Source organism: Diprion similis, chromosome 4, assembly GCF_021155765.1.
Source record: "Diprion similis isolate iyDipSimi1 chromosome 4, iyDipSimi1.1, whole genome shotgun sequence".
Lineage (NCBI taxonomy): Eukaryota > Metazoa > Arthropoda > Insecta > Hymenoptera > Diprionidae > Diprion > Diprion similis.
The window spans coordinates 14625885-14648864 of NC_060108.1; the positions used below are offsets into that span (position 1 = coordinate 14625885).

General features: G+C 33.8%; 2 protein-coding genes across 6 annotated transcripts; one reads left to right on the plus strand and one right to left on the minus strand.

The window, feature by feature from the left end:
* Positions 1-3332: 3332 nt before the first annotated feature.
* Positions 3333-17963, plus strand: LOC124405722 (long-chain fatty acid transport protein 4-like). Of its 3 annotated transcripts, none has more exons than XM_046880872.1 (11): positions 3333-3439; positions 4715-5012; positions 8997-9147; positions 9294-9526; positions 9612-9842; positions 10880-11084; positions 11208-11400; positions 11481-11627; positions 11715-11852; positions 11944-12101; positions 12181-17963. In XM_046880872.1, exons 2-11 carry the CDS (start codon positions 4825-4827, stop codon positions 12487-12489), a joined length of 1953 nt encoding a protein of 650 aa, XP_046736828.1. In that variant the 5' UTR covers positions 3333-3439; positions 4715-4824; the 3' UTR covers positions 12490-17963. The 3 variants fall into 3 exon arrangements, with proteins under 3 accessions (XP_046736828.1, XP_046736829.1, XP_046736827.1); XM_046880873.1 differs by having other exon boundaries at positions 3427-3490; positions 4789-5012; XM_046880871.1 differs by having other exon boundaries at positions 3427-3486; positions 4711-5012.
* LOC124405720 (golgin subfamily A member 1) lies at positions 15222-22965 on the minus strand. 3 transcript variants are annotated; one of them, XM_046880868.1, is made up of 8 exons: positions 22400-22964; positions 21842-22235; positions 21462-21550; positions 21246-21374; positions 19085-19609; positions 17220-17747; positions 16924-17163; positions 15222-16811 (listed from the first exon to the last, which is right to left on the minus strand). In XM_046880868.1, exons 1-8 carry the CDS (start codon positions 22508-22510, stop codon positions 16656-16658), a joined length of 2172 nt encoding a protein of 723 aa, XP_046736824.1. In that variant the 5' UTR covers positions 22511-22964; the 3' UTR covers positions 15222-16655. The 3 variants fall into 3 exon arrangements, with proteins under 3 accessions (XP_046736824.1, XP_046736823.1, XP_046736825.1); XM_046880867.1 differs by having other exon boundaries at positions 15222-17163; positions 22400-22965; XM_046880869.1 differs by lacking the exon at positions 19085-19609 and having other exon boundaries at positions 15222-17163.
* Between the last annotated feature and the right edge of the window lie 15 nt (positions 22966-22980).

The following is a 22980-nucleotide window of genomic DNA, read 5'->3' on the forward strand; positions in this document are numbered from 1 at the left end:
AGCCGTCTATCACGACATTTCCTCCAAAAATATGACCAGCGTAAATACTACAAAGAAATTGTCTACGCAGTAACAGCTCAGCTCAGCAATGTGAATACGAGATATTCACACACGACACTTTGACCATACAACGCGGAATTACTCATGTTTTATCGGTTATTTATTCCATCCGGCACAGATAGAAAATTCTCATCCGCGACAGTGCGCGCACCAAACTCAAAACTCGTGTTGACATTCGGTGGTGTTACCGGCACCTTTGATTTATGTGTTTTCAATAAATAAAGGATACAGTGTGAGGACAGAAGACTATCGCAGAAACACCAGGACTGTGTAATATAAATTTACAACAAATACTATATTTAATTTTAGTCCTTTGACCTATTTTTACCTCTAATAACACAGGTTGAAGGAAATAACAGGTCGAAGTTCAAATTCATGCATGGCTTTCGTATTTGTATCGTGCTTGTTTATTACACTATTTTACCCTTCCACGTGTGTTTCCAGTCGAAGGATGATGCAATTCCTTTCTTCGAAATATATTCATAATATTCTTATTAAGATCACCGTATTTCAACGTATACTCAAACAAACAATAATTATTTTATAGAACATATCATTAAATCCGAGTTTCATTGTTTCAACGATTGCGCAATGCGTGTGTCCGTTTGTCAGGTGCTTTTGTTGTTCAAATTGGGACAGATTGCATCGCCGTGAACTTATTTTTTTTTTTTTTTTTTTTTTTATGTTCCGACAGTAGACAACGCGATGATAATGCTATAGGGATAATTGGATAATAATTGCAAAATAAATTGATTGGAAAATTTAAATAACATAATTCCCAGCCAATACTTACGTGAGTATGTTTTAAGGGGATGCAAAGAAAAAACGAAAATATTGTTCAAGATGATGAAAAAGAAATTCTGTGAAAGTTTAAGCTCTTAATGTTAATATTAAGAGGTGCCTCATCCCGATTTTTGATTTCCATTTAAATAAAACAAAAAAATTTTTTTTTTTTTAGTTTAGAATTTTATTGCGTTCGAACGAATGAACAAGTTGTAGATCAATACATATTCTTGTAGGAAATTGAACGATCCACAATAAAGGTCTGTTGCGATTTTTCGCCAAGTCGACTCGTTTAAAAGTTATTCAAGGCTAAAGTTCAACCTGAAATGGTAAACGATGACTTTCACAATTTTTTTGTATTTCATTACGAAATAATGACTCAAAAATATAAAAGATATTTTTCGTAAAGTTCATCAAGTGTTCTTTGGTAAAATATCGAAATTTTTACGAAATAATTTTACGAAAAATATATTTTTTTTTCACCCACCCTAATATATATACATATATATCCAAATATAAAGTGCACGTACCTCAAACACGAAAAAGAGCTTAGCAGCCCCATTCTATACGCAATTCTGAACAAAAACACTCAAATACATTTTCATTTGAGGCAAAAATAAAGAAATGGCATGAATTCTGCGAATTTACTATCACGATTTCGTAGGATTCGTGCTATTTCTTTACTTTTGCGTCAAATGAAAATGTGTTGAAGTATTTTTATCCAGAATTGTGTATATAGTGGGGCTGTTCAGCCCTTTTTTGCAGTTTGAGATACGTGGACTTCGATATTTGGAGATTTATACGTCAACGTTGAAATCGACTTAACTAGACTTACCTATCAACTAATCGGTTTATTTTTAACTAGTTTATTTAAAATTACAGTGATTCTAATTCAATATGTAATATACATATATATCATACGTCATACTCATTGTTGAACATTGGGACGATACAGTCGCAGTCGGGAGAAAGACTAATGCAGTTGGTAATCAGGAAGCAACAACATACTGACAATGAGTGAGGGGTACAAAGTGCCTTCGAACGATGTAATGTACGTACAATCGTAAATGTCATGGATAATAGGACATTATTATTGTCATAGTTCAGACTCGTACGTTAAATCGTCATCGGAACAAAGTGCGAATTTACGCTAAAAATAAAGTTTACGCTTATTGCTCTTGAGACATACTTTTGTTTGTTCGGTACACGGAAAGTCGCGGAAATTTTTACCTGAATGAAGAAAAAAAAAAAAAAAACTGATACTTTTTCATACGGATTTCGCAATAATTAAGAACGAATAATTCATTATTTGATTTGTTGTTTATTCAATGGATGATATTTCACCGGGTCAAGAGAGATGTCGACGTTTCTCATTTTACACAATTATCAACTATACATACTTATATATGCATCTTTTCTTATTGTGCAATTTAATTTTTTTTTTTTTTTCACATATATATATGCTTCATTATCACCTAGAATAATAATGTTATTGTTTACGTTTAAAATTTTTAATACGCCTACACTTAATTATCTCTCGCAATTATTGTTGAACCACTATAGCTGATTCCTATATTAGCATCGTTTCCAGATAAAACAAGTCAGAAACAACACGTGTTTATTCCTGAGTTAGCCAAAAGTTACGAAAATCCGTTATTGTTGGGAGCGTTTAATATCTATTATCTGTGTTTGTATTCACGGTGTCAATAAAAATCCACACCGATTAGTGGAAAATTAAACATTAATTTAACACTGCATTTTTAACAGTATACGCGTTAAATGTATATCGGTGTAATACGTCGTATATTAAAGTACATACATACAGATTTTTTTCCAGGCCAGAGGTCAATGCTGTACGATAGTCATTATATTGTTGTATAAATTGAGGGATAACCAATGTCACGTAATAAAAAGTGGAACACTTTGAGTAAACAGATTGATATGGAAAAATATATTACAATTTTCTCTAAACTTTTCCGTCTCTTCTGAGGCTCCGATTTATCGACGTTATTCAATGAGGCTGAACTAAGTAACGTTATCGTGAGGATATATCAGGGATAAAATTATTATAACGCAATTTTAAAACGACGTTTATTATGAATTGTCTTTTCAAAATAAGAGTATCTTCTCTTTATCCTGGTTTCCCTGAATTTCAGACATCCCCAAAGGCGCGGAGAAATGATTTTTCTTAAAAACGTATAGTTAGTATAGTAACGTGACTATAACTTCATTCATTCTCACACTCATTACTAGCTGACAATCAAAACTATTTCGTCACGACTCGTCTTCTTGGATTTCGAACGTTCTTCTCGGGGGTGGAAAGCCGCGTGTACACATAATGTACACGTATCCGATATACGTGTGATATCGGAATCGATGTGTTGCGGCGGAAAGGGATGATAAGGAACAGAACGATTGTAGTGGTGGTCCGTCGGTCGGTCGGCTGCTCGGTTAGTTCTATCAGAGTCAGAGAAATTTCAATATTGCAGTAACCGTGCGACCCTCGAACAGCTCGAGTCGCTCAATAATACCTGTCGCCAATAATTCATTTTACCCATCTTCTTTCCTTATTTGTACATGCATCGAAAGTGATAAGGTACTAATAACAATCAACTACGTAGTTATACGGTTCTACACGTTTCTTCAGGATAGATTTTTTGTTTTTTTTTATATTGCTATTGTGATTGTACATGTGCTGAACTAATTGCTTCCGTCTCCAGATGTACATGGTGTTTTCTTTTTTTACTACCAGTCGTGTATTATTTTTAATTTTTTACTACTTTAATTTTTACGTCCTAGAAGTCGAAGCTATTACTTATAGTTACACGCTTATTTTTAACACGGGATGAATATCGTAGATCATCTAGAATAAAAAGAATATCCAACTTCATCTTGCGATCGTGAGAAATGTAATAAGTTTGTAAAGCAAATAACATTTAGTATTCAAAATGATTTTTTTCTTTTATTTTGGGGTGAAACTGTTTTGCACTTTGATGCGATACGCTAATAGATTTAGCAGAATGTGTTATATTGGACAATTTATATCTCGATGTACGTATATATAGGAGTGTAACTCAACATAATCAGGTTTGAATACCGGTTCGTTGGGTAAATACGGAGAAATTTTGTCACCTCGAAATCGGTATCTTTCATACGGGCCTTCGGCTATGTGAGGTCACGTTGAAACGTGATAAACACTAGAAAAAATTGCAACATTTTCTCCATCTTCGTGCAGGAGCAATACGCAGGGAATTAAAAAATATCAAATAAAGGCGAGTGTAACGTGGCAAAAAGCCAATTTTCATAAAAAGAGCTGTCAACTTTTGGAATTGATTATATATTGTGATTTAAGAGTCAACTTTACAGATAAAATCAATCAGCAGTACAGTGTACTAAGAAAAATTGAGATTTTCTAAAATTTACTTAACAATTAGTGTAGAAATAACTTGTCAATTCTTTTACATTATGCAGTATAAAAACGTGCATTATCGGAATCTCTTCAGTAGCAAAGTCTATAATCCTTATCTGAAGTGACAAGTTAATTCTCCAGACACCGGCAATTGAAATGAGACTCGAAAGGGTCAAACGAAAACCGATCAGTAATCCAAACCGAGTTGCCTGACCTAATTATACTACATCAGGTATAACAGATGCAATAATCAAACGTGCGGAAACAATGCCGTAATATTTTCACCCTCGTGTTTTTCACACATTACATGCATCATGTAATACCACGCAAAAAAGACGTGGAATTCACCTCTCGCATGATATTCAGGTATATAGAAATAGAGAAACGCGTTACATCTATATGACGGAGTTGGTTTTTTGGCGCATGCGCGAATCGTTACGAATTACGCACCCTTGTCGGCAGGTCCGTCGTCATCCCCGTTCTTCCGGCGCAACTCTCCGTCCACCTGGCAACCCCCGTTTTCCGTTGCCTGGTAGTGCAGGGTAGCCGTGTCGGGGCTGTGAAGCGAAGCGATGGACGTCAGATTCCTGGTTTTGGTCCTGGCGCTGGTTGGCCTGATGGCTGCGGGTGTTGGAACTCGCATCCAGGGTGCCGCTGCTCGGATTGCCCAGATAGCCTTCGCCGTCGCTCTTCTCCCCCTCGTTTATCGGTACCACAGGAGGATCTATGTTATCATCAAGACTCTGCCTCGTGACGTCAAGTGAGTATTCCCAGGAAGTAATATATTGCATGTCGCAAAACTGACTGTCATTATCCGAAATCCAATGACCCGCACACGCACGATGAGTTATTTTCTTACTTTTTTTTTCTTTTATCTTTGTTCATTACTATATGTATGTATATATATTTAGATTTTTCGCAAAATATTTTTCACGCGTCGTCGCAGAGCGTAGAAATCTTCTCGTCAACTCGTCGAGTTTGTATATATCTTTTTTTTTTACGAGTTTCGAATTCGTAACGTTATCCTATAGAAATATTGGGGAGAAATCGCTATTTTTTTTAAATTTATAATGATTTTTAAGGAACTAAGATTTCGAAGTATAAATGTGTTTTCTTTTATTACGGTTTATTCAATTTCAGACAATTCTAAAATCGTAGATTTACAGTTTTTCCTCAGCATAAATCGTTGCGATAACGTTACTACCTTCAGTGTGATTATTTTTAAAGCATAGTCTCCTCAGGTAATCTTTGGATTTTGTTATTAACATTAGTCAGTCACGATGAAGACTACTACGTGAAAAACGTTGGCACGTTAAGGCAAAAAAGTGCTGAGAGTATCTCTATAGATTTGATAGATAGCAGATAGCAGTATTCAAAGTCTTGGAAAGTTTGGAACACCGAAATTCTTCAATCAAGTTAAGGATTCGTGTTCGATTTTTCTTGTCGTTGTAGAAATAAAATTCGCGGAAAAGGTTTAATATTGCTTGTGAGAAACTGACGGAAAGTCAGTTTTTATTGTTCTATTTTTCTTTAACTGCCCTCTACAAAGATGAAAATTCGTTTGATTACGTGTACTAGTTCTGCGATCCATATCTGCATGCATGAATATATGTATAAATACACTGTAATACTTCGCACATAGGCATATACGTAAGAGAAGTTGTAGAAGTGCAGCATTTTCTATGGTCTATGATTATATAATGACCGGGGTCTATACCGTATGCACCATATATATATATATATATATATATATATATATATATATATATATATATATATATATATATATATATATATATATCACAGTCGCCTACTATTCTAATATAGAATCGCTGATTATAAAACATGTATACAGAAAAGTATGAAAAGACGATACAATATTTAGTTACGTGTTCTTCGATGAAAGGTGGAAACTTGTGCTTTGGTATACTTTTTGCATTTCCGCACATACGAGCAATATAAGTATAGGTATCATATTTCGTTAACACCTCGTTGAAATTTTGTCAGTACAATTTTTAGAATTTGAGATAAAATTTCAATTTTACATGAAAAAATGCTATGCTAAACTAATTTCACACTTGCATATTGTCCGAGGTCAAGATCATCGGAGGAATACGTTGTAGTAAAGAGTTTCGAAAATTTCTTTTGAATATCATAAAATTTTATAAAGGTATATGCTTATACGAGTTGTGCAATTATTTATTAATTTTTCATAAAAGTGTATCATTTGCTTATATATGTATATATATATCTATAATATATAAGACAGCAGTTCTCGGCTTTCAGTAATTAAATATGTACAGCTTTCGATCCGCGTGATAGGGTATACTTATAGCTTGACATGCGTAAGACGGTAGAAAGGTCAGAGTTGTAGGTATGTGTGTAAAACGTTACACAGTGCTTCTTTGTTGCGGACGACCCCCAAGTTTCAACCCTGATAAGGGTTTGACCAGAGCGCAAGGAACATTAAATTTTGCATAAACCACAGCCTCGGAAAAATTGTATCTTCTCTCGGTATCTTTAACTTTGTCTCTTTTACAACGTTGAATTTCGTTCTGTTAATATTTCTTATACGGTCAAATATAAATATCGTATAAGACGATATATATATATATATAACATGAATCGTCAGACTATAATAAAAAACAAAAAATACTTATCATCTAATTATAAAATACTTGAAATAATTATCAAAGTCGACTTCAAAAGCCGTGTAATTGCGGCGATAATAAGTAAAATTAGTATATTACTATATAGTTCCTTGCAACAGTGTTGATAGTCATATCTAAATACAAGAACAGTATAATAATTAGAGAAGACGTTTATTGATCATCTGCGTAATTACTATAATTTTTGAGAAATTATTCTTATTCTAATTTTCTCACACGCATATAAGCTATACGTAAGGCAGGTAATGATTGAAAAGTTTGAGGGGCAGGGGGGGGGGCATAGAATGTAACGAACCGATACAATGTCGTTTTCATCGATGGATGAGAGTTAATGGATAATTAATCCAATTAGCAGTCGATTTTGTCAATTTAGAATAAAAAAATTTATGGGTATTCGGACAGTTGTTGTTGACTACCAATCGAGGAGGTCTATAATGCATTATTGATAAACCATAGGACCGATGCAGTTGACCTGGTTTCGTTTATTTGATACCAAGTCTCGTTTTCGATGCTTACGCTCGTTAGTAAAATCGAGTGCTTCTGGGATGAGACTTGTAGTGAAACTGTTATTAGAGCTGAAACAATTAGCAGACTGAAGGAATATAATAAAAATAATAATTATTGAATTACGCTGCACTAGTCGTGTAATATGAATTTTGTATTATCAGCATGTATATTACGTAACTTTAGTCGATTTTTATAAATTACAACTGACTTAGTTATCACTTCTCCTTGATCGTAAGAAAATTTCTGGCTGACGCAACGTTTCCGCGTTCAAAGAGTCCAAACTGCATAAAATAACTTTATACGAATGCGGACTTTGAATTTATAGTAATAATAATGATAGTCATTGATAAAAGTCTTAATGAACTTCATCCATAATAAAGAAATCAGTATTTTTATATTGTTTGAAATTTTATGTGTTAACCCTTATCATTATACTGCAGAATGAAAATAATTCTGTTTTGTTTCTTTCTTTCTTCCATATCGGGAGACTTAACGATTAGTAAAGTGTCGTGCTAATCGAATTATCACGCTGCATATAGCTTTTGTTAATTTTTTCCACGTTATTTTTACACTAATCGTATCACATCGACTTGGTGATTATTATCGAAAATTATTGTTCGCATCATAATTTGATGGAGGGCGTCATTATGCAATATGAAAATCGGTTGAAATATTTTACAATTCCTTCTTTATTACGAAAGACGAAAAATGTGACATTGATTAGTAAATTATAAACTTTTTAAATCCGCATACTATGATAGTGAAAGGAATATTTTGATAATTAGCATCGTTTAAATAACAGATCCTACTATATTTTTAATTCCAAGTCGAAAAGGTCAACATAAATAACGGATATTGTCTAGCGTTATCAGTGCCGCTAAAAACTGTCTGAGGCTAACGGTCATCTTTATTATCGCACTTCCATACGTGCAGCAGCGCTAAATATTGTTTTTATAAACAAAGCATGTACTTGTTATTGTACATAATTACGACAATCGCTTATCACTGATTTACTACGTACTTTGCCACCTATACTAATTATTCATACTTGCGCTGTATGAGGAATAGATAAGCTGAAAGCTTCCTAGCTTACTACTACACGTATGCACTGTTCATTCAATACTCAAGCTGCTTATAATACCCCATCTCCCGCACACTTTTTCCTTACATTATATGCCGACACCGCACGTCAAGACCGGTAATGATCAATAATTGTAACAGTTCATTAGATTTTCATAGATCAACCTCGTAATTATGGTTCTTACGCAAGGACAGATGCTCGGCTCGCACGTAATATTCGGCTCATCTATTATTTTCCTGGGAATTCGATTCTGCTACGCTATATCGAGAAACGTTTATGTGTTCTCTGGTCTTAAACTGTTATAAGAATGTCTATATACATATATACTATGCATTAGACATTTAAAAAACTTACTTCGTTGATCATTTATAGTCAAATAAGGACTTTCTGAATAGTAGAGTAAAGTTACCTGAATGATCCATTCACATTGAGAACGCATTATATTCTAATCAGTGATTATAACTTATTTTTTAATTTCTCTTCGCAGGTTCTTATATCGCTACATTAACGCCGATATTGAGACAAAGGGTTTCGTACGTAACAACACAACGGTGATAAAGATCTTCACAGAACGTGCGCGAATTTATCCCAATAAACCATGCTTTATTTTCGAGGGTCGGATCTGGACAAACCTGGATGTAAGTGATTTATTTTTCACATTCAATACAGAATGTGTGATTTCTTATTACATAATAAATGACAAACTAAATTTCAATCGATCACTCAGTTTTCTCCAAAACCAAGCAGAACCCTGATTTAATATAGTTGATTTGTTGTTCCACAGATAGAGAAACTCAGCAACCAAGTAGCTTCTGTCTTCCAGAAGGCTGGATATGTCAAAGGAGACGCGGTTGCATTGATGATGCACAACAGGCCCGAATATATTGCGATATGGCTGGGGCTAGGAAAATTAGGGGTGGTAACAGCTCTCATCAACACCAATTTGCGTGTGCAACCTCTTCTGCATTGTTTACTTGCAGCAAAAGTGAAGGCAATTATTTATACTCAAGATTTGGGAATCGGTACGTTGATTAAATCTTTATTGTGGTTGATGCTCGTTGCTTTATCCCGAATCGATTTTCACTACCATAATTTATTTATTTACAGCAATAAGTGAGATCACAGATACTATACAAGGAATTGACAGATATGAGTGGGGGAGCCCTTTGGGAGAGGAATTAGACGGTGCTAAAAACATTGAAAAGCTTCTCGCCGAAGGTAGTACTGCGCCTCCAGTAGTTGGCCATATTCCTGGTTACAGGGATAATTTACTCTACATCTACACAAGCGGCACAACTGGACTGCCCAAAGCTGCTCTGATGCCGCATTCAAGGTACAATTTTTTTTATTTTTCAATTATAGTTATTCAATTTCCCCTAATTTTATGTAAACAATTATTTTCACCCTTCCTGAGGGGTTACAAGACTGTCTTGTAAGAACTATTATGTCGGTTGAAAAATGTTCCCAGTGGAAATATAAGTATTGTAGTTTTGAAGAATTTAACGTGAGAAGTAGTGCTGCTAATTTTTTATTGCAAAAATAACAACTGAGTCGTGTCTGCCTCAAGTCTAGGATTTCAAACAAGAGCAACAAGCAATTAAATCACCAAATCCCATCCTCCTGTATTGATTATTATTCTATTCTTGTACTGTACATACATGTACCTGTCTTCATGTAACAATGCTTGACCATCTATGTCCCTCATAGTTGGTTGTTGCGGGATATATGGGTTTAACGAATTATTAATGAGTATTGAGTGACAAAATGTAGGTCGTACTTCAGTGTAGTAGGAAATACAGTGGGTATGCTAGCAAGTTATACCCATAGATGTAATAATTCATAATTGGAAGGCCTACACTAGCTATTGGTGCGTCGGATCCTTATCATTCGTGATATATTACGAAAGAATAATATGTGACAAGTGCGTATGACTATCTGATTATATTCCATGAATAAATAAAATTCCAATTTGTCACTCAAGAACCTCATGTTATATATCACTACAAACATCATACTATTTGTCTATTACATTATATTATACCTAATCTTGTCAGAGAGACCCTACAACTTTACCAGAATGAGATTAGTCGAACAATGACGCTGTATTTTACTGCTCTAAACCAAAGGGGTAGTAAATCCCCTGCGAAACATGCCAGTCTCCGGATATTCGCACTAAAACTCAGGCGTATACTTTTTGATTAATATGGTATAAAAATAAATTACTTCGTTTAATTGTCATACTAGAATTTTTTTTTATCTAAACGACGAAAAGTTCGTCAGATTCATCCAATACCTGATATTGTTTCCAACGTTCAAATTTTATATGCATATATTCGGTGGTGTAATACTGCACTTAATCGTGCTTTTCAGGTATCTGCTCATCACTATGGCCACTTATCATATGCTGGGCCTTCGAGCAAACAGTGATATAATGTACAATCCACTTCCGCTCTATCATACAGCTGGAGGTCTAGTCGGTACTGGTTGTGCACTAGTCAAAGGAATCCCAAGTGTTTTGAGATCAAAATTCTCCGTATCTGCCTACTGGACGGATTGCATAAAACACAATTGTACTGTAAGTTGAATGATGGTTTGGTCAAGTGGAGATTAAGGACACGTGAAATACATACGAACTTCTTGTTACTCTCAATCGGGTCCTTAATTTACACCAAATTAATTTATGTTTACTTGCTTTCAGCTTGCCCAATACATTGGTGAGATGTGTCGGTACTTATTATCGGCACCACCTCGACCTGAAGATTCTGCCCACTCTGTTAGATTGATGGTTGGCAATGGTATGAGATCTCAGCTTTGGCAAGAGTTTGTTAATCGCTTCAAGATTGAACAGATAACTGAAGTTTATGGATCTAGTGAAGGAAATGCTAACATTGGTAACTACCGTTAATTTTTAACTAATATTTTCCTAAGTTCGAAATGTAAGATTTAATTCTTTTACTCCTCTTCTTTAAAGTGAACGTTGACAATCAAGTTGGAGCTGTCGGATTTGTTCCATCGATATTACCAAAATCTTTGCATCCAGTAGCTCTTATACGGGTTACTCCGGACACTTGCGAGCCCATCCGAGGACCAGACGGATTTTGTATAAGGGCGAAGACAAGTATGACGATGAATTTTTGTACATTATGAATCATAACAGCATTTTGTTTGATAATTTAATATGTCTTTTTTAATATCATTCTTGCAGACGAGCCTGGAATGTTTATAGGACTAATCAAGCAGGGAAATGCTTCAAGAGAATTCAATGGATACTTGGACAAAGAAGCATCAAGGAGTAAAACAATAGAAAACGTGTTCAGCAAAGGTGACAAAGCATTCTTATCTGGTAAGTTGAACATTGCTATAAATTTGTTACCACACAAAATACGGGTCCTCGATTGAGGAAAAATATGAGTGTCATCCACTTCTTTTTCCAGGTGATATTCTGGTCCAGGACGAATATGGATATTTTTATTTCAAGGACAGGACTGGCGACACTTACAGATGGAAAGGGGAAAATGTAGCAACTGCGGAAGTCGAAGGTGTTGTAAGCAATGTAGCTGGTCACAGAGATGCTACAGTCTATGGAGTACAGGTACATGAAGATGCAAAAGTAGGGGAAGAATCAATGGGAACAGCCACTGAATTCAACTATGCATATGTTTTATTTATAGGTACCTGGAATGGAGGGAAAGGCAGGAATGGCAGCTATAGTCGATCCCGATAGTCTGCTCGACTTTAAAGCGTTGGCTGAGGGTCTTGATAAAGCTCTTCCCTCTTATGCTCGGCCAATTTTTCTGCGCATTGTAAAAGAACTCGAAATGACGGGTACATTTAAGTTGAAGAAAATAAACCTGCAAAAAGAGGGATTTGACCCTAACAAAATTCAGGATAAAGTATACTTCAGGTCAGGTAATAAGGAATACGTACAAGTGACGCCTGAGTTGTACGAGGAAATTATTTCCGGGACGGCAAAATTGTAAGGTGCGTAGTACACCGGGTCGCATATTTGCGCCTGTGCAAAATAAGTAAAAAAAAAAATGAACAACAGGACTTACTTGCCAAGGAATCTACCAAATCAGAACTGTTATGAATGAAGAACGGTAGGAGAGGAGTGAAAGACAAGGAATACATTAGTCCAAGTATTTCACGGTCACACTTATTGTTCGTCCCATAAGAAATACGTAGTTTCTGGGAACGAAATCATGCTAGTGTGATCACGGAGAGGTAATTTCTACTAACATTTTCATTGAGTATTTAAAGCAAGAATATAAGGAAATGAAAGATTAAAAAAAGGATCATAAACGATGATTTTTTTTATTAACATCCCAATAACGATGAATCAAGAAATGTAAATTGGAAGTGCAAACGTCAGGAGAAAATTATAATTCGTAAGCAAGTGTAAGAACTAGAGATTGGGATGCAAAAATTTGATCTCATCAAACTTCAGATATGAGTAAAAGTATATGTAAATTTAGAACATTTTTAAAGTAGGTCTCATTCAGCTCAAACTGCACCTACCATCAGTTAGATTTCTTACTGAATTGAAAACCTATTACGTTGAAAATTGAAACGTAGACGCCGGTGGAAGAGGTGAAACGATGATGTTAACCAAGATAGCCCAATTATTTAGAGGTACCAAGAAATACCTCTAATTGAATAATTTGGCTTGAATTTGCGTGACTAGTTAATTAATATAATATACGATCGTTGTTTCCTGGTTACCTGTAATCAATTATACTTATTTGAGTGGCAGATGTCGAAATCTTCAAAGTACATTCGTTCACTTGGATAATAAACATAGTATATGATACATAATTCTAGTGTATGATACAGGAGTAATAGACACAATAACTGCATTCATTGCTTGCTAAATATGAAGAAAAGAAACCAAAAACCGATTCTCCAGATAAAGATCCTAATTCTTTTGGGAGCGTTCTTGGTATGTATGTATAAAATTCTAGTCTTTGATGCCATAACAAACACTACATTTTTAACTATACATGTATAAATATATACCTATGTAGTATGTATATTATACATGTATAATACAATTAAAATGTAGTGATATTACTTGGATTGGGATTTTTTAAAACTTATTCGACCATACTTATTGTATTTCAAAATAAATTTCATAAACAATCAATTGTTGATACTGTAGAACAACGGTGGGGATAATTTTTCTCAACACACAGCAAACTCAAATTCAGATTTTTTTGTTTGGAATAAATATACTTATCTTGAAAACTGTTTGTAAGAAACTGTTATTTTAAATGTGGTGTACTTATCTTCGGTTCATTACTATTGACCAATGTAAATGTTAATTATGTAGTGATTTTGAGTTTTTTAAATATCCAATTGAGCAGATAAATTAGTGGCAATTTTTATACGACTCTTGATATTAAAGATGAAAAATATTCAAAATGATAATCAGGTATAAATAACGCATGTAGCTAGAAAATTGGGGAAGCGTTTAAATTAATATATTATGTGGTTGATTACATTATGAATATGGCTCAAAATTTATAATCTTTTTTAAAAATAATTAATGCTATAATATAGTAACTGCACCACCAACTATCAAGTTACTTTAGATTTGAAATAGCTGGGTAAAAAATAATAATAATTAGACTGATAAACTCTACACATCATTTCTGTTTTTAAATGTTGATAACTGATGGTTAAGGTAAGAAGGATTAGTTGTATATGCATATTTTAATTGAAGTGCATTTCGAACTGGACACTGTAGAAAGTTGAACATATAGTAATAATGGTGATGATGATAATGAAGATGATAATGATAATAATAATAATAATAATAATAACAACAACAATAATAATAATATAGTTCAAACGTACGATTTTTATTGTTTGCGCATTTTTAATAATGTGTATATTGCTCGGGGGTCACAGTTATTATCAATCTCATTACATTTTATAAGGTACAATAATGACAATTTGACAGTGTAGCATTTCTGCAGGATATCTGTTAATTGTTATTGGCATATGACGAATTCTTCGCGTAAATTAAAACCGTATACAAATATATGCATCCAATAATTTACAATTTTTTTCTATCATGAATCTCTGACTGTGGTAACATTACATGCTACATGCATGATTGAATATCACATTACATAGTAAATAAACTACAAAAAATAAACAGTGTAATGTGCCTTTTTCGCGATTATCTAAACTTAATTGAAAACTTATAGTGGGATTCAATCAATTATTATGTGTATCTTATAATTTGTAAGTAGATGAGGAAAAAAAAGTGAAAAATATTTCTAAATTAACCGTATACCCAATTCATCACTACACTGCACGCAGGGTAATTTGATCGCGAGTTAATGTTGTGAATGAAGTATGTATCGGTAGTTTTGTTGGATGTAAATAAATAGAGTTGAAACACTAACTATTCCTATACTACATACACGAATAATTACTTATAATACTTGGTTATTTTCCACGACCAGATTTTCTTGATTGATTAAGCCTAATACTATTATTGATTATTTTTAATATGGTAATATCTTTACACACTTTTGAAATATTACCTTCAATTTTTGTTCTGTACAAAATTATTAAATTTAAATTGCACACCACTTGAGGTAACATCAAGTACGGTCAATCAAGTAACTCTTTTTTTGATACATCTGAAGAACTGATTGATCGCACAATCAAACTGAGAAAAATCGTAGCCTCAATTTCTCACTATGTAACGCATACTAATTGTTATTCTAATTAATTAACAATACTCTTTTGACTCATTATGGTAGATCTGTATAAAAACGCGTTTTATTGCACATTAAATCAAATACAGCAGGGAATATGTGTTAATCGTAAATGTGTTGATACGGTGACTGTAAGACAAATGGAGCATCAAGACACATATGAGTCAATGGCAAATAAAAATATTAATAATAAACTGGAGAATGGTATGGAATGTGTTATTCTATTAATATTATTTCATTCATACTTTACATTCTAACTGGAAAAGGTCTTCTTGAACTAGCTAGGCACTGTCATAATCGCAAAAGTTATGGAAAATTAGGCACAGTCAATGCATCTGTTCACCAATAATATATCAAATAATTGAAATGTTTCACGCTAAATGTTGAATGAAGTGATTGAAATTCTTCACAGTAAACTCTAAACCAATTCATACTCAGGATATCAATGGCAATTATTTAATTTATTATTTACAAGCATATTGAGTACTTAAATTCAAAATCTGAAGTCCCAAACTTGCTTTCGTGAACTACAAAGATACAATTTAAAACAATACAATCCTTCGATTACAATTCGTTGTTCGAAATCCATTTTTTTTCTTCTTAAACATTTTTTGTTAATCTTCTGAGTTAATATTATTGTCAAATAATATAATATCAAAGTGAATGCAGTCACAAAATGTAATGATATTCCTTTTCGAATATTGTAGGTATCCACAATGACATCCACTATTTGAACAGTGCTAGAAGTAAAAATTTTTTCTTCAATTCATTAACGATCTAGAAATCATCGGTTATTAAAAATCAACACCGGAATGTGTGCCTTTTATAGTTTGATTGTGTTAAGGTGTGAGTGGCGATGGATGACAGGACCTTATTTTTAGTTGATTATATTACAAAATTCTGACAAACTGATGTAATATGTAAGTAAAAAAATTCTCTAGGAACACACATTTTCTAAAAAATATTCCAATATGACATATATAACACCGTCTTGACTAAGCTAGTGAAGGTAATTCTGTCCCATTGATACCTTGAGTTTCCTTCATTTTTAACATGGCAACCCTTTACATACCGTGAATAATTTTTAATTTGAATATGTATAGACAGAGCATTGGTGTCAGTAATTTGTTCAAGATAATATAATACTTATTATCGAGCTTCATCGAGGTAAATTCTCTTCAACGCTCTTCTTAATTCATAAAACCGGTTGCCATACATCATAATTAAATGCATGCAAAGACAGATTACCTCTCTCTTTGTGTAACTTTATTATCATCAGTGTTATTATTTCATGTTTCATATCAAGATCTTATTAAATGTCATCGCGGTCTCATAATATTGTGAATTTTCAGGGATATCTTGTCCCGCTGTAGACGACATAAAAATTATAGATTTTCAACTATTCAGTCCAACTATCAACTTGGTGGTATCGCTTTTGCTGTTTGGCCAATTCCCAAATTTGGACGATTTCCAAACCACGACATTTTCCATTCCAAAGTTTCCTGCAGCAGTTTTTCTTCCTCCGGGGAAAAATGGAGTAGAGTTGCAACTGCTCTGGTCAAGTGCAGAGCCTAAGGTAAATAAATAAAAATTCAAATATATTTCATCAGATCGAACAAAGTAAATTAAATTTCGTTCATTCACAGATCTCGTTTTGACACTCCAACAAGTCTTGCTATGTACCTCGTATTCCCTGCTTGTTAGGAACTTTATCAAAACATGCTTCAGGTACTTGAAGTTCACATCTTCTTCCCTTGAATTATTTTGACGTGGTGTAACAGTTTTGGTAGAGCTTGGACTTATCACTGCAGTTGCTGTCCCTGTAGGTTCTGCGTCGCTGTCCAATGAAGACGACGGAATCCTCAACTCCCGCTGAAGAGTTTTTTTCATATCTGCCAGCCGCTGTTGTAGAACTTTGATTGTCTGTAAGGTGAATTCAATTAGTCATTTAACATTCGTTGAATTATAGTTACATTTACCTTTGATTTTTCATTGAGCTGATCTTCTAAGTCAAGTATACTGTTCTTCAACATTTTTTCGTTACCCTCAGCCAGTTCTCTACTGTGTTCCATTGTCTCCAATTCTTCGATCCTCAGTCTAGTCTCCGCGAGTTGCGTTTGGCATTTCTCAAGTTCAGTGTTAGCTGTCTTTATTGTTTTTTCCAAGTTATTAACACGACTTTGTAATTCATTGTTCTCACTTTCTTGCCGTCTACATTCTTGCTTGACCATTTCAACATCTTGCGATACTTGTGCATTCCTTAGTAAAGCTACATCTTTTTCTTCCCGTTCTTTTTCAAGAGTTATTCGTAACTTCGCTGTAGTAGTTCTTTCAGTTTCTAATGTTTCTCTCAACCGAGCTACCTCCAAATGTAAGGAAGCATTGCTTGTCTTTTCCCCATCCAATGATAACTTCAGTTGTGCGAGTTCCGTTGTTGCAAGAGAGTGCTTCGATGTAACTTCCTGCAAATCTTTTTTGAGTTGCTTGATTTCCCTCGAAGACGATTCCTAAAATTTTTCAAAGATTCGATTTCATTCTCAAAGACCTGTCATTCAAAAGCAATTAATAATATTTTGTTCCTTTTGTAAGCATTGAGGCATCAGTATTAAAGCATGAAGAAATAAATCCTTCACAAAGAAATTGTGAGGACATACTCAGTTAAAAATTTGTAAACATTCATATCCCAATTTACTATTTCTAATAACACTTAATAGTGAGAAATAGGCCTGTAAAAATATTAAAAAATAACTGCGTGCAGAAAAAACGGATCGCATAATCATATAATTTTAAATTTAATCCGAAAGCAGTTTTCCACCACACATTTTTGTGTATATATGTGACACAGAAATTACACATACATGTATATTATTACTTGCTAATTACTATGGGTTAGTGGTATTTACAGCTAAACTGAGATGTAACAGCCTATTGACCATTACTTCTGAAAAAAGAATGTGTCTGTATGTGTGTAAAAAAATAATCCACGGAAAAACAGACAAGTTGCCACGATGGAAGGAAAATTGGAATTTGGGGTTGTATGAAATCGAAAATAATAACGAGGGATGTTGAATTTTTTTTTAATACTTTTATTCCATAAATAAAGGTGTACATAATATTTTTTCACACACAAAACGTAGTGTATAAGTCGCGTAATATAGGGTATAGGTGGATGGTAAATGTATATATGTAAACAATACCAGATAGCTAAGATAAAATATGTTTTGCTCCCACTATTAATTGTCATGCAATGAGAAAAATCTTTTTCCCAAGTAATAATTACCTGAGTAATTAAACTATTGCAACGAAATTATAGATATACATTGTCATGCATGCATGCTGGTAAAATTAGAGAAAAAAAATGAGATAATATTGAGAAACTGTTGTCAAAAATAATAATTAGACCTAAAGCTCGCGAGTGATTAACGATTATAAATGGTGCGTAAGCGGTAAGCATATCTTTAACTAGGACATGCAAATATCAGTGAGAAGTGCCCAAATACTTATTTAAAGCTTTTAGCTGCCTTTGAAATAATTCTTCCAGTTTCTATATTGATTGAGGGGGAAAATATTCTGGAATGTTCATTTGCATATCTAATAGTTGCCATTATCAATAAAAATCACAATCTCAAATACTAAAATAGATGCAAGAATATTGATGCTAAAGACCAGACTCAATGTTTTTGGTACAGCTAATCGTAAAAGCTCGAACAATCGTTTCTGACACATGTGGAAATAATATTCTTATTGAAATCGTTTAGTTTATTTCTGAAAGGGGAGAATATTTTTCCAATCATCTACTGTGCTCGACTCTCGTGCATCATCACTGCGTATTGTGAAAACTCACAATCTGACGCTTAAACTCTTCAACCTCGTCATCGACATTGGCCCGAAGCTCTTTAAGTTCCGTGGCCATCTCATCGATGTCTTCGGCCATTCGCAGAAGCTTTGCATCTTTAGTTTGCATCACAACTTTGTTTACCTCTATTTCAGCTTCGAGTTGTTTCACTTTTTGATGAAGCTCTTCTTTCTCCTGTTCAACTCGTCTTCTTTCCAAACCTTCCTCACCAGCTTGTCTACTCAGTCTTCCGACCTGAGTTTCAAGACTTGAAATTTTTCCTGACCAACTTGTTTTAATATCTGACAAATGGAGATGAGCTTCTTCAAGTTTTCTCTCAAGCAAAGTTCGTTCCCTCATCAAATCTGCTACTCGTTCATCTATTGTTTGATCGTTTGTTTCTAAAGAAACTCTTTGCTCAAGTACAAAAACTTTGTCTTTCAGATGACGTACTACTTCTTCAGTTTGTGCCAGCTGACTTGACAGTTGAGCTCTCTCACGCTGTGTCGAATGTCTCAGTGTTTCCATTTCGTCCTGAAATTAATGTTACATTTGTTAGAAGGTAGGAAAGTCCGTGCATTTATGATAATTTCACGTATTTTTGGTGACAAGATACTTCAAGACACAGTTATGTTTGTAGTAAAAAAAAACATCCCTTTTAATCATGAACATTTATACTATAAAATTCATGTTCGGTGTAAAATCATACCTAGTAATTGTCAATTCTTTCTTGCTTTACTATATTTCGGTTGAGAAGAAAGAGAGAAAAACTCGGAGTGACAATTGACTAGAAGATTTTTCGGTTAGTACCCAGTTAATCGATATCACAACTTCAATATTATTAATGACCATAAATCCACAACCAATAGCAGGAAGATATAAATGAGAGAGATTAATAAAACAGTTGGAGAATATAAGCTAAGCTGTAAGACGTACCTCTAGCAGCGACGGTAGCAGCCGGGATTAGCAGGTATACTGCATAATCTGTTCTCCGTTGTGGTAGTGATTAAAGTTTGAATTCCTTGTTTTTTTTTTATTCTATTTTTTTTTTAAATACGTTCTTACTCGAATGAATTTTTTATTCTTTCATTGTTGGAGTAATAAAAGACTTCACAGCTCACAATCAGGAGAAGATAGAAGTTGAATTAACACTGATCAATGTGTAGATGATAAACTTTTATAGAATTTGAGGAAAATAATGTGTAAAACCAGTTGTATTTACATATCTACTTATGTATCTACACACATAAGTAAATATTTTTCAAGCGGATGAAAACTAAAAAAGAATATCGTGGCCATTGTAGCAGAGCAGATTTTTTTTTTTCAACTTTGTATGAAATAAATGCGTGTACCTACTAACAAACAGCCCAGGATTAAAACACTTTGGAAATTAACCAAACTAATTTTGCAGCAATAAAGTTCCCATTTCTCGACAATCACACCGAGTATAAATAGGATATAAATATAAAGTTCTCAAATTAATGAAAGACTAAAGATAAAAAATAGATTTAAACAAAGGGGAGAACGATAAAATGCAAAAATTATCACAAAACGAAAAGCAAAATCATTACAGTATAGAAGAATGCCTATGAACTTATTGACTAAAAATTATGACTATTACTTATCCATAGTAATAATGTGGAAAACTCCAGCTATTTGAGGAATACGGTTTTAATAATTCAGGTTTAAGGTGGTAAAAGACTGTAAAACATACATATTTTTCCGATTAATATTATTTACAACCTTGCGACTTATTGTGCTGTTGAAAAATATATCAAGACCACAAGCACAAGTTTGTGAGATTTTTAACCGATAAAATATTCAACAGTAAAAATAAGAGAACAATTAACATTGTGAGTTATCTGTGACATGCGTTAGACAATAATCTCCTTCTGTCACAAAGACATTAGGCGACATTTGTTAAATCGACTTTGAATATATGAATAATAAACTTAGGTTCTTACAACTTATTCAAGTGTACAGAAAACGCACAATTTATACTGTTAATAAGGCCCTAATATTAATTTTCGAATCATATTAACACCGTGAACAATATCAATTCAGTGTAGTCAACTTCAATTAGATTCGATCCATTGATATTTCACATAATCATGTGTACACGCTTTGAAATGTTTAAAAACGAAGTAGTTGAATATCTTTTTGTACTCACCTGTACGTTATTCAACTCATCTTCGTAACGCCTGAGCCTCGATACTTCAGTTTTGAGACTCTCTACCTCAGCGGTTGCATTCTTTAGATGATGTACTTTCTCTTCTACCTCCTGCTCTTTAGCCAGTAACTGTTGATCAGATGAATATATTTTTGAGATAATTCTTTGGTATTCTAAATACAGTTTCTTTCAACACGATAAGTAATATAAACTTACAAGATGTTTAATCTTTGCCATTTCCTGTGTTTGAAAACCCTCCAACTGTTCAGCATCTTCTTGAAAGCTGTACAGTTTTTTTTTGTACTCTGGCAAAGGAAATTACACATGAAATTATAATTGAGTAAAATGTGAATTTTGATTACATTTCAAATTGCATATTGCATATTTTTTTTTAATTGCTTCTAAATACTGATACAAAAATAACACATGACAAAGAAAAGAAAAAAAAACATAATTTTTTTGTTATCAATCATTGCATGCCAGTTACATTTGTACAGAGCTGTGTGACGGATTGTTGAAATTATTTTACATGAATTACAATATCCAAGAGTGATATGAAATTCTTTAACATATGTTAAATATCTTTCTCCACATACCTTCAGCATTTTTTAAAGCAAGTTCGGTAACTCGTCTGGCATCCTCAGCTTTTTTTCTTTCATCCTCAAGCTTTAATTTCTCCTTCTCCTGTTTATCCAATAATTTTTTCCATTCCTTCTCTCTCTCCTGCAGCCTGACTTTCCATTCTTCATCTTTCTTTTCCAACTTTTTCACAAGTTCGCTTTCTCTTCTCGCCAGTCGTTTCCTCCACTCATCTTCTCTGCTTTCAATTCTCTTTATGTCCTTAGACGATAATTGCATACCGTCACTTAGTTTATATTCAAAACTGTTCTCTCTTTTAAGCTGTATGGGTGGCGTCGGCGAAACCATATTCTCTTCTCTCGAACCATCCAGCGATACCATAGAGCCGCTAATACTGCTAGTTGAACCGGTCTGCAAGAAAAAATCAGGTAGAAAATAAGAAGGAAACATAATTACATAACTAGTTGAGAACGTCATCGGATAAGCAAAAAAATGTTATTGATTCACGTGTTTTCTGAAATCTGATTTATTTTTCTTCCAGGTAATAAGGTGCGACTACGATTGCGAAACATTACCTGAGACGTGTGCCGTGTGCCAACGTTACGAACATTTCCAGCTTTTCTGACAACCGTGGAAACGTCGCTGCCAGTTTCCTCGCGTATTTTGTTTTTCAAGCTCACAAACATCTTAACAAACTTTATTTTCTTCGATTTTCCGTATATTGCTAAGAGGGTGGTATCAAAGTTGAAGTCAACGATATATCGCCGTTTTATACGAGCTGGTTGTCAACGTCACGTCACCTGCCTGCCGGCATTCACTGATAACGAATGATAACTAACTACTATGATTATTTTTGTTTTTTATTGTCGCTGCGGTTTACCCATTTTTTCTATTAAGTTCCAATTAATTCCAGCTGATAAAAATCCATTCCACATATCACTTTATCCGAGTAATTTTAATCTTTGATATTTATATTATTACCAATACTGTTGCCGAGCGACGTTTAGTGAAAATATTTTGCATTACGGGGACCACTGTACGATTTCTACCACATTAAAAAAAGCAAATAGTAAGAAAGAAAACAATACTTCCGCAGTTGCAACCCGCGGCATATCTCTGGCCATAATTATTCACCGACGACACCGACTGTGATGAC

What these genes read in the sequence shown, in the direction of transcription:
- LOC124405722 (XM_046880872.1), top strand. Translation starts at nt 4,825, where the DNA reads ATGGACGTCAGATTCCTGGTTTTGGTCCTGGCGCTGGTTGGCCTGATG. An exon ending in ACTCTGCCTCGTGACGTCAA is followed by an intron (nt 5,013 to 8,996) that starts GTGAGTATTCCC and finishes TTCTCTTCGCAG; the next exon opens with GTTCTTATATCGCTACATTA. An exon ending in GCTCTGATGCCGCATTCAAG is followed by an intron (nt 9,843 to 10,879) that starts GTACAATTTTTT and finishes CGTGCTTTTCAG; the next exon opens with GTATCTGCTCATCACTATGG.
- LOC124405720 (XM_046880867.1), bottom strand. Translation starts at nt 22,510, where the DNA reads ATGTTTGTGAGCTTGAAAAACAAAATACGCGAGGAAACTGGCAGCGAC. An exon ending in TGGCAAAGATTAAACATCTT is followed by an intron (nt 21,375 to 21,461) that starts GTAAGTTTATAT and finishes TCTGATCAACAG; the next exon opens with TTACTGGCTAAAGAGCAGGA. An exon ending in AGCTCAATGAAAAATCAAAG is followed by an intron (nt 17,164 to 17,219) that starts GTAAATGTAACT and finishes TTCACCTTACAG; the next exon opens with ACAATCAAAGTTCTACAACA.